Source organism: Cajanus cajan, chromosome 2 (assembly GCF_000230855.2).
Source record: "Cajanus cajan strain Asha chromosome 2, NIPB_CcT2T_4, whole genome shotgun sequence".
Taxonomy (NCBI): domain Eukaryota; kingdom Viridiplantae; phylum Streptophyta; class Magnoliopsida; order Fabales; family Fabaceae; genus Cajanus; species Cajanus cajan.
In genome coordinates this window covers 44,175,390-44,195,566 of record NC_138518.1, presented here as the reverse complement: position 1 = coordinate 44,195,566, position 20,177 = coordinate 44,175,390, and the positions used below count along the sequence as shown (strand labels likewise).

Genomic DNA, 20,177 nt, shown 5'->3' with positions numbered 1-20,177 from the left:
ATTTTTAATTTTTTTTGTATTTGATAGCTGTAAGGCAAAACCAAAAATTTGAACCAAGAATTGGAGTGGATGGTTGTCATGGCACGTTTTTCCTAGCGAGTTGAAACTTTTCAACATTATTATATGTACCATAGAGGAACTAATTTTGGTCGAACTACTTGTGGACCTTTCATTTCTACTATTTATGATTATGATAAAGTATCTATAGCTTACCTACAAATCAACAGGTACCTGGTATAAGACAAACTTCTTTGCTCTGGAAAATTTTGTTAGGATCTATCTCTTAAGCCCAATTTTAGAGTATTGGTATTTTTTCATTTGTCTTTTAGTAATAATAAATAAATATCTCTTTTAGTGATTATATACTGTAACATCCCAAAAAATTTTATTCTTATGTATTGAGATTATTAGAAGGATTATCATATTTTTATACGTATTTTACTATTTACGTATACGTATTTTACTATTTACGTATATGTATTTTACTATTTATGTATACGTATTTTTACTATTTACATATACGTATTTTACTATTCACGTATACGTATATGTGAATAGTAAATGGCTGCTAAGGAAACCACGAGGGAAGCAAGTTTCAATTTTTTAATTAATTTTAATATTTTAATGAATAGTGCATAGTAACTTATAATATTATTTTAATGAATAGTGCATAGTGCATAGTAACTTCAAAATTTCTATAAATAGGAGCCTAAGGTTTTGAAAATTTAGAATTCTAGAGAGAATGAAATTCTGGAGAAATAGAGAGAGAAAGTAAGAGAGAGAAGGAGAAAGAAAAGGAGGTTCTGCTCCAGTGCCGTGTTTAAGGAGAAAGAGGAAGAGATTCTGCCCTAATTCCGATTCCTTTTTAAGGAAAGAGAAGAGGAGATTCTGCCCAAGTTTTTAGAGAGTTATTGCGCTAGTTCCAACTCCTACTTATCCAGGTAAGGGGGGAGTGGGAAACCTTGCTTGGGGGTGTGGGAATAATTGTTAAATAGTTTGTTTGTTGGATTGGCTCCCAATCTCTTGCTTGCTATTTATTTCTTTGAATATGTATTATTGATGTGATTTGTTTTATATCCTATTTATTTACATATTAGAATCTATTATTTGAATGGAAGGCTAAGCCTCCTAAGTATTTATAAATTTGTAATCTGTTATTTAAATGGAAGGCTGAGCCTCCTTATTATCTTATATTACCTTTTAAGCTTCCTACTTTACTTAAAAGATCTTAATATATTATTATTAATAAATATGTAATTGATGTTAAAAAAAAGAATAAGTTTTAGAATAAAAATACCTATGCGAACTTATGAAGATCTTATTATGACTTGAGTATATGAAGTATATATGAGACCTATGCGGACCTATGAGGATATGACTGTATGAAATATGTACTCATGACTTGTGACCTACGATCCATGAATGGACCGTTGAACTGTTGAACTATTGGACCGTTGGACTATTGGACCGTTGGACTATTGGACTGTTGGACTATTGGACTATTAAAGTTGGATTAATAAAATAAATCATAATTATGAAATATGAATCTTATATGTGTAATATGCTAAATGTTGAGTCTATGAATGTATGACATGCATCATATGCATATATTATTCCAGGTGTGCCGCTGAGGCCGCATACCAGTGATGCTAACAAGGTGTATGATCACCAGTGATAGGTGTGCCTTCGGGACACCAGTGATGTAACATGCTAACGAGGTGTATGAACACCAGTGATAGGTGTACCTTTGGGTCACCAGTGATAAATTTTGAAACTTCCGTATGGCGCCACATGCATACATTAGTGAGTCAAGTCAAGAAAATCATTATACATAAGCATATGTGAGATTGATTATATATGTGAATTATATTGCGTGTGTGTGTGCTATTTAACTTTTATTTCTTCATCTACAACTGAGTGAGATGTTTCTCACTCCCTTGTTGTTTTTTTTTTCTGTATATGTTTAAATTTTATGTTGCAGGTGTTCATCATTATGAGGATGTTGGTGATGAGGCCTAAAGGTTTCTTGGGGCATGCTCTGATAGGATGTGACATCGGGTTTAGCTAGGATTTATCTCATGTTTTTCTTATTCTAAAAACATTTTCTTTTCTTGTGTAATTTAAATAAATTATAAGTTGATTCCTAACTAGGAGGCACTGCCACCTTTACTGGGATTGATTTATAATCTTTGTTTTATTATGACTTCTTAAGTTATATATATATGTTAATGAATTTATGAATGTGCATCTTCTACCTTATGATACTTATTGTTTTATATCAATCTATGAAAATCTTTTATAAATATAGTTTATGTTTATTAATGATGTTGGGGTAGAGGGTGTCACATTTAGTGGTATCAGAGCAGGCCGATCCAATCGGCCGTGAGTTATGAGTCTACTATGCTTGTTTGGTAGATTAATAATGTGATGAGTTGATTGATGTGCTAATGTGATGATTGATTATGTTGTTATTTGTGTGCAATGTGTTCTCAGGATTTGTATGATAGATTTTGATGAATGCTATTTTTGATTGCTTCTTTGATAATCGCTTATTTGTTTGATATTTCTTGCTTACGTAAGAAGTAGTGGTTTAGTGATATGGCTTGTGTTGAAAGCATATGTGTGAATAATAGACGAGATACTGTGCTAATATTATAGGAATTATTGAGGCCTTAGATTTGAATAAGACATGGATTTATTTTAAGTGTACTAAGAGTTTACGATTAGTGAAATTTTTGGAAGCTATAGTTGTAGCGATTGAATTCAAGGATGACATATGTCGAGAAATGGGGTTTTGGTATTTTTTTTTTTTAAGGAGAAATTGAAGAATTGATGATTTCTAGAATTTGATAGCCGCATATTTTCTAAGTTTTTTTTTTATACGAATATGTGAATCGTTTGGTTTAAATTTGTGGTGAGAAAATTTGATTTAAATTTGAGGTGGTAAGAAGTAAGTTTGGAAGGATTGAGGTATTTTGTGGCTTAGATGTTGATGCATTAGTGTGTAGGGGATGTTTGCACTCCCGTTATAGTTACTTTGATGAGCAAAGGTCTAGTTGTAAGCATTGAATATATCTGTGGTGATTTTTGAATTTTTAGCTAAGAAGATGATCCTTTTAAATTCTGATGTCTTCATAAGAGTTGTAGTTTAATCACTTAGCTTTCTTTGGTGATAGGTTGAGATCACGTGGGATGTGTTGTTTTCTTTGGTAGTTGTTTAAAAGAGAAGTTAGGCTGTATAATAATGTTTTTGGGTTAGTAGGCAATGCAAGGATAAGAATTGACTAATGTTAATACTACTAGATTTTAGTAAGTCTTTTGTGGTATATATTTATGTTCCTAAGGTAGATTTGGATAGAATGTGAATGCAAAATGGATCAAATAATAGCTTATACTTCTAGAAAATTGAGAATTCATGAGAGGAATTACCTTACTCATGACCTTGAATTGGAGACATTACCTATATGATTCTAAGCTTGAGGTATTCAGTTTTAAATATTTATTGACCAAAAGAGATAGTTAGAAACTTCTTAAGAAATAAGATTTTGATCTTATTAGTTATTTGGCCAAAGCCATTGTGGTAATTGATGTTTTGATTAGAAAACCTTTATATTTTCCTTATGATTAGAAAGATGGATCTTTTTAAGAATTTAAGTCTGACTTGTGAGATTACTCCTAGTGGTGAAAAATTAGGTATGACTCGAATAACAAGTGGATCATTGAGAGAAATTGGAGAAATACAATTAGTTGATTCATATTGGTAACAAGATATGAGGATATAGAATAAGGTGATGGATAGAGGTTTGACTTGGTTGTAGATGGAATAGTAAAATTAGTGATTTGATATGTGTATCTAGTTAACATGCTTAGGTGTTTGATCTTTATAGATGATTATAGAAGTAATATCAATATTGTGATAGATCCCTTGATTACGATGATCACTAATATATTATTTTTGATTATTTAAGAATTGGATTTGATTGAAGAATTTAGAGACTTATGATTGATGTGTGAGATTACCTCTAGGAATATTGAATTGAGTATGATTGAAAATAACTAGTGAATTAGTGAATAAGATTATAGAAGCTCAGGGGTTAGAGCCTTTCCTAGTGAACCAAGTGGAAAATATTAGTAGGAATATGATTAACCTTTTCTAAATAGAAATTGATGTTGTTTTGAGATGCAAGAATAAATTTGGGCGCTTAGTAATTTTGAATTAAGAAAAATGATTTTAGAGGAAGAATATAAGAGTACTCTTTTATTTAAGAACTACTACGATGTATCAGAGTAGCGCAGCGGAAGTATTGTGACCTATGATGAAGAGAGGAGTGAAGCAATTGTATACTTGTGATTAGCATACTATAAGTCTTTAAGAATTTTGTAGCACTTGGACGCTCCATGTTGGAAGTAAAATGGTGAATGGATAAGACTTTAGTGATAGATTTGTCTGAGACACTTAAGAGATTGATTTTGTTTATATGGATAGGCTTGTCAAGGTTATTTGTCTTACCCTTAGAAATCATTTGATGAAATTGATAGAGTTGTATAAGTAAGGTAGTGAGGTTGCATAAGAATTAGAAGTAAGAAGCGAAAAGTTTATCATTGCAAAAATTTCGAGGACGAAATTTCTAAAAGGAGGGGAGTAATGTAACATCCCAAAAAATTTTATTCTTATGTATTGAGATTATTAGAAGGATTATCATATTTTTATACGTATTTTACTATTTACGTATACGTATTTTACTATTTACGTATACGTATTTTACTATTTATGTATACGTATTTTTACTATTTAGATATACGTATTTTACTATTCACGTATACGTATATGTGAATAGTAAATGGCTGCTAAGGAAACCACGAGGGAAGCAAGTTTCAATTTTTTAATTAATTTTAATATTTTAATGAATAGTGCATAGTAACTTATAATATTATTTTAATGAATAGTGCATAGTGCATAGTAACTTTAAAATTTCTATAAATAGGAGCCTAAGGTTTTGAAAATTTAGAATTCTAGAGAGAAGGAAATTCTGGAGAAATAGAGAGAGAAAGTAAGAGAGAGAAGGAGAAAGAAAAGGAGGTTCTGCTCCAGTGCCGTGTTTAAGGAGAAAGAGGAAGAGATTCTGCCCTAATTCCGATTCCTTTTTAAGGAAAGAGAAGAGGAGATTCTGCCCAAGTTTTTAGAGAGTTATTGCGCTAGTTCCAACTCCTACTTATCCAGGTAAGGGGGGAGTGGGAAACCTTGCTTGGGGGTGTGGGAATAATTGTTAAATAGTTTGTTTGTTGGATTGGCTCCCAATCTCTTGCTTGCTATTTATTTCTTTGAATATGTATTATTGATGTGATTTGTTTTATATCCTATTTATTTACATATTAGAATCTATTATTTGAATGGAAGGCTAAGCCTCCTAAGTATTTATAAATTTGTAATCTGTTATTTAAATGGAAGGCTGAGCCTCCTTATTATCTTATATTACCTTTTAAGCTTCCTACTTTACTTAAAAGATCTTAATATATTATTATTAATAAATATGTAATTGATGTTAAAAAAAAGAATAAGTTTTAGAATAAAAATACCTATGCGAACTTATGAAGATCTTATTATGACTTGAGTATATGAAGTATATATGAGACCTATGCGGACCTATGAGGATATGACTGTATGAAATATGTACTCATGACTTGTGACCTACGATCCATGAATGGACCGTTGAACTGTTGAACTATTGGACCGTTGGACTATTGGACCGTTGGACTATTGGACTGTTGGACTATTGGACTATTAAAGTTGGATTAATAAAATAAATCATAATTATGAAATATGAATCTTATATGTGTAATATGCTAAATGTTGAGTCTATGAATGTATGACATGCATCATATGCATATATTATTCCAGGTGTGCCGCTGAGGCCGCATACCAGTGATGCTAACAAGGTGTATGATCACCAGTGATAGGTGTGCCTTCGGGACACCAGTGATGTAACATGCTAACGAGGTGTATGAACACCAGTGATAGGTGTACCTTTGGGTCACCAGTGATAAATTCTGAAACTTCCGTATGGCGCCACATGCATACATTAGTGAGTCAAGTCAAGAAAATCATTATACATAAGCATATGTGAGATTGATTATATATGTGAATTATATTGCGTGTGTGTGTGCTATTTAACTTTTATTTCTTCATCTACAACTGAGTGAGATGTTTCTCACTCCCTTGTTGTTTTTTTTTCTGTATATGTTTAAATTTTATGTTGCAGGTGTTCATCATTATGAGGATGTTGGTGATGAGGCCTAAAGGTTTCTTGGGGCATGCTCTGATAGGATGTGACATCGGGTTTAGCTAGGATTTATCTCATGTTTTTCTTATTCTAAAAACATTTTCTTTTCTTGTGTAATTTAAATAAATTATAAGTTGATTCCTAACTAGGAGGCACTGCCACCTTTACTGGGATTGATTTATAATCTTTGTTTTATTATGACTTCTTAAGTTATATATATATGTTAATGAATTTATGAATGTGCATCTTCTACCTTATGATACTTATTGTTTTATATCAATCTATGAAAATCTTTTATAAATATAGTTTATGTTTATTAATGATGTTGGGGTAGAGGGTGTCACATATACGAACTAAAAAAATATAATGTAAAGAGTGTTCGAGAGAGAAATAAACAAACTAAATATCATGAAAATTTAAAACTTTTATGCATGTTACCATTTTAAGAGAGTAAATAACATCATGTTGATTCAAGAAAAGGTAAAGGAAAACAAACTCTAAAGAATAATAGATTATAACAGATTTAGTATAATATATTATCAAAATATATTAGAAAATATTGAATATAAAATCTGATATATATATATATATATATATATATATATGGTGATAATGTAATTCAATTTAAATGTATGAATATAAAAACATATTTTTATTTTGTTATGATATCAAATGAATGCTTACTCTCCAATTTAAGAGAGCAATAGATTATAACAAATTTGATATAATATGTTATCATAACACATTAGAAAAGATTATCTGTTATTTAAATGAGAACGACGAATTTTATACCTTTCTATTAAGATAATGTTTATTTTTGGTTTGTTTAATATTATATGGTTTGTTAAACGTAAGTCTTTATATGTGTTGATGATGCAATTTAACTTAGAATTGTGAATACGAAAACAATTCTCAATTTATTACTAACACATCCTTTTCTATCGGATGAAATTTAAAATAAAATAAAAAAATGGATCCCATTCTATAATCGATAAAATTGAAAGTAAAAACTTTTTTTATATTATTAAAATTAGAGCATTTCTTGACAAAAATAAAACATTGTAGAAGAGTAGGTTCCCGATCTTATCTAAAAATAATAATTAATGAACACATTAGAAAAAAGAGAAAGTTAAAAAATAACATTAGAATTGTCTGACTTGTATGGTTAATTTATCTAAAAATATTAGCATGTTGTTGATAATAAGGTGGAAGTTGAAGACAACAAAGAGGACATTAGTTATGGTCAAGAACCATTGCAAAATGCAATCTGAATGATAAATGTGGTCATATGTTGTCTTTGTGGCTACACACCCTACTTCAAATCTTTTCAAGCAAATTGAACACGTTGAATCAAACTGTGTGATCCAAATAGTTGTTATTGCATCATTGAATAATAGTGACACTCCATTTCTATTGTGTTGTTGGGGTCGCAAGCACAAGTCTTCTTCACAATAAGCACAAATAACATTATCCCACCTTATAATGTGAGACCTACGACTTCTTTCTCTCCTTTCTTCATTCTAATTCTTTTGTTTTCTTATACACTCTTACTTTTTGGATTCTCAAAAGGTGTTGAGCATTAGTTAGACCAGGAAGCTTCGAAGCTCCGAAGTCAGATTCTCATCCCTGTTCTTTTCTTCTTCTTTCTCCTTCCGTCTGTGGTAGCTCAAAAACTCTTTTTTCTTGCTCAGAGCTTCAATTGAGGTAAGGAAAGCTAGAATTTGTTGATTTTGGAATGAAATGTTTTACTATTACAACAAATTGTTGGTTGCATGTTAATTAAATTGGAGTAAGTGGAAGTAGAAAGTGGGGTTTTTGAGTTGCTTGAAGAATGTGATGATTAGAGTTAATTTTGAAGTTGCATGTTGTGTTTCTTGGAGTTTTTGTGTTGCATGTGGTTAGTAGCGGTGTATTTGTGTAGTTGCATGGGCTGGGTCTCTTTAGATTGTAGGTTTTTGATGGATTATAGGAAAAACGAGTGTGGGAAGCCATGAAAGTGCAGAAAGATCTACACTCAACACTGGAGCGTTGAACCAGCACTACAGCTGTGAGAGAAAATAGGGAGGCTGAGATCTGGCACTACAACTCTAGGTTGGGCATTGCAGCTCTAGGAGGAATTGATCTGGCAGAGATCTCGTGCTGCAACTCCAAGTTGGGCGATGCAGCTCTAGGAGAAAACGAAGTTGGCAGAAAGTTAGAGTTGGAGTGCGGAATTGAACTCTGTGGCACAAAGGGTAGATAACCGAATTTAGTCTTGGAATCTTCATGAAAGTTGTATCCTTGGATGTTAGATTTCCAATGGAGTTGGAATCACCCAAAAAAGAGGTCTAGAACTCCAATTATAACCCTTTTAGTGAGCAAAGGTCAAGCTGTCAGGATTTAGGCTAGTTGTTGCGGTTTTTACATTTTTTAACAAGGTAGATGATAAAATTAGGACTTGATGTCTTCATGAGAGTTGTAGGAAATATTCTTGTTTTTCATATAAGACAAGAATGAAAATGATAGGAGTAGTATAACTTCATTTATGTTGTTTTATGTGAAGGTTTCCATTTCCCAATAAGTGATTGGGATTAAGTTGAAAGTTGTTTTGGATGCTTAGGTTGATTTATGTGTGTAAGCTGGCATGATAGATGAGTTATAAATATGTAGTATGATTTGTATTATGTGATGAAAATTTTGTGTGCTGATATAAATGATAAAGTGTTGAATAATGATGATTGTTGTAGTATGATGAGAAAACATAATTGTGAGTTGAGAATAGCATGTTGAACCCTAGTTATGTAGATGTGTAGAGATGGTATCTAAGTTGTTGAGATGACTATGATTTTTGAGTTGTGAGTTGAATGAGATGATGAGATGATAATTGTGTTGTTGTGCTGTGATGATGAGTTATTGATCATTGGGACTAGGAGAGATATTTTTTAAGTTGTTCATCTCATTGTGCGAATTGAGATAGTTGTGGTGCTCTAAAATCCCAATTTGTTGAAAAACCCTCCTCGAAAAGTTGTCCCTTGGAGTGGATGACGTGTTTTTCTCCTCTAGAACTTAGTTGGTCCCAAGTGTGGGTAAGGTCGAGGTACACATGTATAAAGCGACCACGATATAGGGGTTAGGTCGAGCTATACCGATTACAAGCGGTCAATTCGAGTAAAGTATAAAATCGAGAACTTAGTTCATAACCGAGTATCGAAGGATTATAATATTTGGAGGTAGTCAGTAGGCTAATCCCATAGGTGGGTTAGTTGAGCTAACTAATGTCGTGGTAGGCCTAAACCCAGTTGTCTTATCCTAACATAGTACTATACTTTCTTATTTAAGTGACAAAGTCTGAGAAATCGTTATCATGTTGTGGATTTTTATCCAAATTTTTTGTTTATCTAGTAAGCCCAAAAAGGTTATGTGTTGTCGATTCAGTAGGACCTAGCACTTAAATTGCTCACCTTGTGTTGTAGGAGATCTCCGAGTTTAAATGCATGATGATGCATATGTGTTGATGAGTTGATATTGTGATGGTATGAGTTGTATGTGTTGATGTGTTGTGAAGGTGTTGTTGATATATATGTTGTTTATGTGTTGTGTGTTGTATGTTGAACTAGTTGATGATGATGATGATAGTGATGTTAAGTTATTTTTCTATATATGTGTTATTTATTATCACTAGCTTACCCTTCCATGTTTCCATATAGTTTGGACTGTGATGATCATATGATATATGGAAGCAGGGCAGGGATAGACTGGTGTTAGCTGATGGAGGCCACTTGGTGGTAGGAGCTAGAGAGTTATATTTTGTTGACTACCTCGAATGATAGAGTTTATTTTGTAGACCGTTGTATATATTGTGTGGCATGTTAGGCCACCTTTGGTCCATAGTGGTGTGTGTGTGTGTGTGTGTGTATATATATATATATATATATATATATTATATTCATGTTATACTATTTTAGTATACATTTCTAGTTGTTTAGTTGTATTGTTCCGTAGTGTGACGACTATAGTGGGTGGTTACATACAACATCGTATAATCATCTCATATGTAACACTAGTACAATTCTTCACTTACCATCCTTTCTCTTTCACTACCAGTGTCACCAAAGGCTCGTTTGATATTAGGGATTGAAATAGGTCAGGCCTTAAATAGGGTTCTATTACCTGACATCTTTAAAGTCTGGTTTGGCCTAACTTATTTGATAAAAAGATCAAGTTTAACCTTTTAAAAATGTTTATTTATATAAAAAGGTTAGGCTTAGACTTATAGAGAAGTTAATTAGGTTTGATAGGTCAACTTATTTATTTATATAATATAATAAAAAATTTAATATATATTATTAAAAATATAAATAAACAAATAAATTTATAAAAAAAATAAATTATCAATATTTAAAATATTTTTGTACAATTATTTTTTTCATTGTAAGTTTATAAGTTTATGACCTATATATGAGTGTACATCAACATACATGTTAACACATGAATTGTCCCTTCAATAAAGAATGATTCAATTTTTTCCTATATTTCTCTTAAGATTTAAATTTTAATAATACTGAGTAAATTATATTTAAAAAATAATTTTATTGATTTTTAAAATTAAGTTTATTGACCTAATTAACAGTAATAGTTTAAATAATCTAATAGGTCATGACAGGCTTTGAAAAGATCAGATTAGACTTATAAAAAAAATTATGATAGATAATAGGTCAGACTTAAACTTAAATTTTACAGAACATACATAATTTATATATTTAAAGTTTGACCTGACCTAGCGTATTCTCATTTCCTATTTGTCATTGATGATTGATGAAAAGGAAATAGGAAAAAAAAAAGAATTAAAAAAATTATCGAATCAATGAATCCTATTATACATTAAGCTTTGTTGGTGTGTCTTGAAGATGATTTAAGATTTTTTGATAATGACCATTCTTCTATTTATATTCGAAGTTTTGTTTCTCCCTTGTTTTTTTCTGAAAATTCTTATTATTTATGCTAATGTAATATTTCTTTCGTTTTTAATCAAATATAATATTTCTTTGAACTTGAGGATTGAATTTGTAAAAAAAAATATATATAGAAATTAATATAATCATAACTTAATCTATAACATATATAAAGATGATGATTTGATATACGTATTTTTTCAGATAATTTTATCCTTAAATTTTTAAATGATAAAAATAAAATTAAAAATTATTTATCCTTACAAACACAAAATTTAAACTTGAGAACTTAAAAGTTTGAGGAGCAAATGATTTAACAAGAAAAATCTCAATTCCACTAATAAGTTATAATATTTTTACTCTTTCTTGTAAATTTCACTCAATAATTACGTGTATTTTTATTATTTTGATTTTTTAAATAATTCATACAGACATGAAGTGTCTTTTGTACATTAATAAAATTAAATTGATTTCTCAAAATAAAAATAAAAAAGAAGAATATGGTATGAGTAAACGAGGATAAGATAAAATCATGAATTATCTATGGAAAAGTATCCACTGTCCGTTACAATTATCAATTATTTATTTAGTTTTTATTATTTCAAATGTCAATTTTCAATAATCCTACAAGGTCAAATACTATAAAAAAAAACCTATATATATACGAGTCGGGATTTTTTTGGCACAAAATGTAACTTTAATTTATATTAAATCTTATACTTTTAATATTATTTTGTATAATATAAATTTAATTAATCTAATCATTAAATTATTTGATATTATAATTAAGATCATCTATATCAAATTTTACATGATTTGAAAATTATTTACTAGTTCATCACAATTTTTCATTTTAATGATAATATGACATTTAAAATGTGTAAATATCTATCAAATCGTATACTTTCAATATTTTTTATATAATATATATTTAACCAATCTAACCATTAAATTGTGTACTATTATATTTAAGATTATGTATATCAAATTTCACATGATTTAGAAATTATTTATTATTAGTTCATCACAATATTTTATTTTAACATATGATATAATATTTAAAATATGTTTAAATATTCACTAAATCTTATACTTTCAATATTTTTTTTTGTATAATATAAATTTAATCAATCTCACTATTTAATTTTGTGATATAATAGTTAAGATCGTATATATCAAATTTCACATAATTGCAAAATCAATTACTAGTTCATTACATTATTTTATTTAAACATATAATATGACGTATAAAATATGTGTAAGTATCACTTAAATCTTATATTTTCAATGATTTTTTATAATATAAAGTTATTCAATTTAATTGTTAAATTATGTGATATAATAGTTAAGATCAAATATATCAAATTTCACATGATTCTAAAATCATTAATAATTCATCATATTATTTTATTTTAAAGTATAGTATGATATTTAAAATGTGTAAATATCTAAATTTTAGATAACATGTACAAAATTTAACTAGTGTAATTTTTTTTTTGGTAAACTAACGAAAGCTAAAAAAAACAGAAAGAAAGACTAACTTAACCCCTCTCGTATGAATTTGTATATTATATATTATAATTAAAATAAAAACATGAGTAAATTTAAATATATAAATTAGATTTTAGATTTATAATAAATAAAAAAAATTTGATATGATATTATCTTTAACGATAGTAATTTCTTAAAAAATACTGAAAATTAATTTAAAAATAAAGATAAAAGGCAAGGATCATATACTTAAAATAAGTGTACATATAAAGTGGTTGTGAGAGAATTTATTTTAGTTGAATTTAAGAATAGTGTGTGAAATGCGTATAATAAGCATTTGTACTTTATTCGGTAAAGAGAAAGGAAATGAAGAGAAAAAAAATTAAAAAATAGAATAAAAATGTTATTTAGTAAAAGAAAAATAGAAATGAAAGTTAATTTTTAAATCATAATTTTATTTTAAAAAATAAATATTCTTTATGTTAGCATTAGTTAATTAATTAATTTATTATTATTATTGTATTTTTAATCATAAAATTATTTTATTTTAAAAGTATATCAAAGAGTAAAATAGCACCAAATGCCTATCAAAGAGCCAAACAACAATTAAAATGTGGAAAATTTTATGATACCCTTCTTAATTGAGGTATACCGGTACAGTTTCATTTTAAATCTCTTATTTTAAATAATTTATTTATATTTTTTAATTATTTATATATTTTCTTAGGCATTTTATCCTTCTATTTTCTTTCTAAATTATTTAGTCATTCTATTTCTATTATATAATGTCTAGTTTTCTTCGTAATAATATCATTATATACTAAAAAAGCTTAGTTTTAAAAAATTTTAGCATATTTTTTTCTTTTCATCTTAAATTTGTGAGTTTCTATAGTGTAAATTAGTTTTTCACTTTTATTATTTGTTATTTATTTTCTTAGTTTTAATGTTTTTATAGCATCCTTGCAATCTTATAGTTTTAATCTCTATAACTTTATATTACGTTTTTATTATATAATATAATTTAGATTACTTATTCTATAATTAAATTGACATTTTTAAATTTTTTTATTGGTCCACAAAAATATATTGAAACCTCTCCAAGAATATGATTGCAACTCCCTTAAAATATATGTAAAGCACAAGTTTATATTCTTCTTCCCTATGCATTGAGCAAATTAGAATGTGAATAAAATATCATGTAAAGTCAATTTCATTTCTTCTTTTACATGCAACATACAAATTTATATAAAAAATAATAATAATAAAAAATAAATAAAAAAAACTATTCCCTTTCGATAGTTGTTAAACATGTTCTATATTAATAGTGTATGGAAATTAAATTCAATTATTTTCATTAGTCAAACAACGATGGGTAAATTCAAGGTTGTTAAACTCGGGTGTGCATAGACTCGTGAAGCCTCCTACCGATGAACTTGATTTTTTTTTCTTATAAAAAGTTTAGGCAAAATAGACTCCAAAAGCTTAGTAGGACCAATGCAGACCTCAAAGTTCTATGAGTACTTAAAGATGTACTTAAGTATTATCTAACAAAGACAAAAATTGAACTCACTTTAAAAAAATTATATTAATAACATAATATTAAAAAAATTGTAAAAGTTTACCTTTAATAAAAAAAATAACATTAAAAAAAACTATTAATTACATGTATGCATTAAATAATACTCTTAACACAAATATTTCAACTCCATAATAAAACAAATCAGCAAACTACAATAATAAAAGTTAGTTCATTAGTACTAAATCAAATTAAATTACATAAATGATCAAATTATATATAAATTCATAAAAACATAAGTTCGTAGAGTGAAAAGTCCAAAAAGAGTTAATTTTTTAAAATTAATTGAATCATTGTGAAATATCAACAGTAAAGGACCAATGGGAGGCAAAAATTATTTATTTCCTAGGCCGCTTAAAATACTAAGAATTTATAAGAGTGAAGAATGCTAACAACATACTCTTATCACACTCCTCTCAATACACTTATTGGTTAGAATTTATTAAAAAATACAAAATTAGGAGAATCATAAATAAGTTGTAAAATCCACCAACTTTTGTGTTTTCTAATAAACTTAACTAATCAAAGAGTGTGTCAGTGTGAATATCACCTCCAATCAGGTGCTATGTAAACAAATAAAAGGAGGTTGTGTGTAACTGTTGTGTCTACAATTAAACAGACACCCTCACTGATTAGTGTTAATACCACACACACCAACATTTTTTCAAGAGAGAATATAACATTAGATGCAACAACACCACAACATATTCAGAATATATATTTCTTTTACTTCTCAGAATTCTAGTAACAAAAAACCACCACTGAAACACAAACTAGGCATGAATGATTTAGAAGGAAGTGGTTGAGACTTATCAAAGAAACACAAGCTATTGGGCCGCTTCAAAATGGCTACGCTGAAGTTCAACAACTTAAATTTTGTTGAATGCCACAATGTCACAGCTTTGGACATACTCGTTGACAGGCTCAACTGTCAGATGCTCCTCAATAAGTGAGTCCACAGATACTAGATCATCAACAATGGTCAACATGATCTGCAACTTCTTGATTCCATAACCCACAGGAACCAGTTTGGCTGTATCCACCAATAAAACATTTAGTTCACATCATAATATGAACGTGTTTAGATAAACTTCTCCAGAAGCACTTCTGAAATAATAGGAAGAAAAAATGAAAAAAAAAATTCCGAGAACTAAAATTAGTTTGTGCATAAACTAATTTGTAGAAGCTTTTTCATATAGCTTCCCTAAACAATTACAAATTAACTTATGCTTTTAATAAGCTAGTTTTAGCTTATGAAAAAAATTATTTCATTTTTCCTTCTTATTTTTTCTCCTGGAGATAAGTTTATCCAAACAGAGTGTCTGTAGTAAACAAACACAAGATATTTTAGAGGGGAAAAAAACTAAGTTTAACATACATGCTCCCCACAATAGACCAGGCATCTCAACACTACGAACAGCCTCCTCCAGCTTCTTCATGTCTGTCTCATCATCCCAAGGCTTGACATCGAGCAGAACAGAAGACTTGCCACCTAAAACAGCCAATTGTTGATTGTTTTAAGCGCTTTTGGTTGGGAAACAACAAAAGCAGGAGCAAATACAATAATGCAATTTCACCATATAACTAAATACTCCTAGCTCCCATACAACAGGCAATGAAGTGGGTTATATAAAGGTTTGATACATCATTTGATCCATAAACTTTTCGGTAATTTTTAATTCAAGTCTCTAAACTAAAAAATATTATAATTAGGTCTTTTATGTTTTTATATTTTTGTAATTTAGTCCCTGGGGTGAGTTACACATTCGTTAATGATCCGTGAAATTTTACAAAATATTTTTTATATCCTCATACCTAGACAATCATATCAAATTATCATTCCAAGTTATCAACCGTATGTGAAATTCTCTCGTAATCTCCCTAATCATATCATAATAATTATATAATAATAAGGAATTTTACCACATGGGGATTAAAACATATAAATGATGACATGGAATAATTATCTAATGTGGTTGTCCTAGTATGAGAATATAAAGAATATTTTCAAAAATTTCACAAATTGTTGAACAAATTTTCAACCTCGGGGACTAAATCTCAAAATTATAAAAAGGTGAAAGACCTAAATACAAATTTTTTTAGTCAAAGAACCTAAATTGAAAATTCCAAAAAAAGTTCAAGAACCAAATGATCTATTAAACCTTATATAAACTCAACTACATTTTTCTCAATATATTATTTATATGAAGTGTTTTCACAAAAAGCAAAAATTAAGTCGAGAGTTTAAAGGCATCTCACTCTCTTTCTTCTTGGCAGGCTTCTTAGCAGCCTCCCTTTCCTCTGCCGCCTTCTTGTCTTCCTCTGTCTCATCGCCAAAGAGATCAAGGTCATCATCATCTTCAGCAGCCTGGAAAATTCAAATAAAATCCAAATAATCAGACTGGTTGAAGTCTTCACTTGACCTAATTGGCTAATATACATTGGTAAGGGTACTAAACTAAAACAACAATAATCAACCATTTGTAGTCATAACATATCTTAGAAAATGTTTGGAGAAATGATGTGGAATAGCTTATGATGCTAACAATGTTTACTAGTTTAGGAAACTTTTGAGCAATGAGTAGAATGCTTTAGAGGACACATCACTTCATTCAAACCCTTGCCTGACACTCCAACCCCAGAATTCCAAATCAACGGGTGTTCGATGAAGAGAAATGAAGCACTTACTTTAAAAGAAAAAGAAAGAGAAAAAAAAGAGAAAAATATACTATATTTTAAAAAAATTTAAATATCACATCCCTCTTCAGTTTGCTTTCACCTTCTTTTTTAATCATACAAATTATATTTCCACTCTACATTTCCCATCACTCAATAATTAACATGCAAAGCATATCATGTGATAGGGTAAAGTAAATTACAAATAAACCAACTTGATATTTCATCCATTATATATTTTCATACATGAGGCTTGTCTTGTAACACATGACTCCCAAAAGTCCGGGTTAGAATGAACAAGTTATAGGTAAATTAGAAACTTAAGTCATGGAAAAAGCCAAAAAAAAAATGGCTGGGGACTACTGAATTTAGCATATTTCTATTCTAACCCAAAACTTGAAGGGAACTAGGTTTTATAACAAACTTTATGCATGAGGTGTTATGGGAAATAACATCAAAACACCATGACGTAATTTGTAATTTACCCTTTGTAATAACTTGTGCAACTATGTTCGGCCAAGGGAGAATTATAGAGCATAAACTGCCCCCAAAGTCGAATTACACCATATGAACATGAATACATAATCAAATACCATTTTCTTGTTTTCTATTTTACCAATTATCAAAACGGCATCAATAACTACAATTATGGATACAATTTGAAATGAAAATCATCGGCATGCATCACAAACATTAAGTAAGTTGAAACAAATAAAACAAAGCATGTACACACCGGTTTTGCAGGAGCAGCCTCAGCTGGAGCAGGAGCTTTGCCACTGAATCTCACCCCTTGTGCATTGCCAGGGAAGCTTCACACAAAAAATAAAACAAGAATAGTTAATAATTAAAATTAAAAAAAAAAAAAAAAAAAAAAAAAAAAAGGAATTGTAGAGCACTCTCTCTAACACTCTTTTGAAAATGCTCTTCATTATTGCCTTGAAATATATTAGAAATCAGAAATTTTGTAGTTCACACATATCCTCGCGATCTAGTGATAAGATCACCAAAATTTGTAATTTTCTATCGATAGTAGAAAAAATATTAGCAAGGAGTGTTATAAAGAGTATAACATTTCTAAAGAAAAAAAAAATGCACATTTACAAATCCATATAAACCCCAATCTTAAATCAGAAAAAGATGAAAACAAAAGACACCCAATTGCAGATATGAGCAAAATAACAAACCTTGCAGCAAGGTGAGACGAGACAACCTCGTACCACTTGGCAACACTGGGGAAAGCATCACCCGGCTTCTCCAAAACAGCAGCATACACTTTGATGTCATCCTTTGTGAACTGATCCCTGAAAACACAGTGAGACCCAGAAGGTGAATCAGACTGAAACAAAAAGATAAATGCTAAAGATTTAAACTTTTTTAATCTAGAAATGAAGGGGTGAAAAAAAAAAAAAAAAAGGGAAAATTGAGTGGGTATTAGTTGGTTACCCAGAAACATAGGTCTTCCCAGATAGGAAGTCGTCGAGAGACTTGAGACCTGAGTCAGTGTGGAGATTTGAGAAGGTAACGGCCATTTCGGGAAGTGAGACGAGTGGGAGGCTACAAGGGTCTTGCAAAAGTCACAGAGGGAGAAGCTGTTGCTGAATAATTGGTATTTATACTATGAACAAACCCTAGTTCAGGTGCAAGTGAATAAAGGTATATTCTCTTGCAATCAAACATGAGTCACAATTTGACCCAATTTTAACGGGTATATTTTTTTAAACTAATTTATTTATTTTTTATAAAAAAAAAATTGGTGAATTTGATTTTTGTAATTGTGTCAACTTTTATTTTAATTTTTATGGTTAAAATTTCTATATTTTAGTTTTTATCCGAACAACTATTTTATGTTTTATTTTTGGTGGTTTTACATTAACAGAAAATTACCAACAGAAATTTAATACGTACAATAAGTATTGTAATAAGACTTGAAAAGTAAGAAATTAAAATGTAAATACTAAAATGAAAAGTTTACTAAAATATAAAGACCCAATCATTAGTTAGGACACTCATATAAAAAAAAATATAAAAAAAATAGTTAGAACAATTTTATCCGAATCAGAAAAATGAATATAGATATTTATTTTTTTTCAGGTGAATTTCTCTTTTTTTCTTAATGTGTAGGATTTATGAAGACATAAAATTTTATATATATTACTTTAATTATTTACCATTAAGTCATTTTTAGTAGTTTTTTTTTACAAATGAATCTATATTTTTTGAAATAAATAATTTAATTCTTTTTAATAATAGTAAAAAAATTCACACAAAAAAATGAGTGGTTTGTATTATATATATATATATATATATATATATATATATAATAAATCTAAACTTTCTATTATACAAATACTATTCTCTCCTAGATTAAATCATATCATTATTGATCACAAGTCACCATTTGACTCTTTCTAACCTAACCCAACCACGCAAAGTAATGAATGCATGTCCCCAATTACATAACAAATAACATAAGATCTTTAACTCTTAATATTCATTGAGTTCTTTCCTAAGTCCAATCACAATCATAGATACTATGTAACACTTATTGTTGCACATATATGATATTTCAAAAGAAAATAGTCTCACATTACTTAAATCACTCAAGTGTAAAGCCTTTATATATCAAAGTGCTCCTTACACTCCCAAAGAGGCAAGTAATGAGTGGTGGGTTCGTGCACGTAAGAATGAGCCTTGTGAGCCCATTATAGTTCAAATATGTTGATTTGCCCCCCCTTGTGCATGCGAAAATGAGATCCGAAAATAATTTTATTTTGATTACATTAAATTATTTTTAATTAATTAAGGAAACCTTATCCGAAAATGACAGTTTTTCACATCTCAAATTCAAATTTGATTTTGTTTTATAGAGGCCTCTAGCACACTATTTTATCATATGAAGTAAACATTTCTCTCTTCCTTCTCTAAGTTCTCAATATTTTCAATTGCTAGTTATGCTCCTCAAATCCTTGAAACGACCTTGTTGTATCTTGGAGGGCTTACACATATCCTGCGGATAAGTCCTTAAGGTCAATGTCATCACACGCCTCAGGGGAGATTTTACTAACGTGTTTGTTCAGTGTTTCAGGTTACTCATAAGTGCGTCCGCCATTTTTATACAACACCTACTACCCCCAAGGCAATATCAAGGTACTCAAACATAAATAATTGCAATGACCTTCACATTTAATAACATTCATAAAATTCACAACATATGTTAAATTG

At 29.3% G+C, this 20,177-nt stretch overlaps 1 protein-coding gene and 2 long non-coding RNA genes across 4 annotated transcripts; 2 read left to right on the top strand and 1 right to left on the bottom strand.

Moving 5' to 3' along the window:
• Positions 1-456: 456 nt before the first annotated feature.
• On the top strand, positions 457-2,241 carry LOC145954275 (uncharacterized). Its single transcript, XR_014431467.1, has 2 exons — positions 457-941; positions 1,982-2,241. It is a non-coding gene; the product is annotated as an uncharacterized LOC145954275 (long non-coding RNA).
• Positions 2,242-4,822: 2,581 nt separating this feature from the next.
• Positions 4,823-6,520, top strand: LOC145954274 (uncharacterized). Of its 2 annotated transcripts, none has more exons than XR_014431465.1 (2): positions 4,823-5,221; positions 6,261-6,520. It is a non-coding gene; the product is annotated as an uncharacterized LOC145954274 (long non-coding RNA). The 2 variants fall into 2 exon arrangements; XR_014431464.1 differs by lacking the exon at positions 6,261-6,520 and adding an exon at positions 5,900-6,054.
• Positions 6,521-14,752: 8,232 nt separating this feature from the next.
• LOC109803550 (elongation factor 1-beta) lies at positions 14,753-18,558 on the bottom strand. Its single transcript, XM_020365171.3, has 6 exons — positions 18,399-18,558; positions 18,140-18,256; positions 17,689-17,764; positions 16,539-16,647; positions 15,658-15,771; positions 14,753-15,312 (listed from the first exon to the last, which is right to left on the bottom strand). The coding sequence occupies exons 1-6, from the start codon at positions 18,482-18,484 to the stop codon at positions 15,149-15,151; spliced, it is 666 nt and encodes a 221-aa protein (XP_020220760.1). The 5' UTR covers positions 18,485-18,558; the 3' UTR covers positions 14,753-15,148.
• Positions 18,559-20,177: the final 1,619 nt, after the last annotated feature.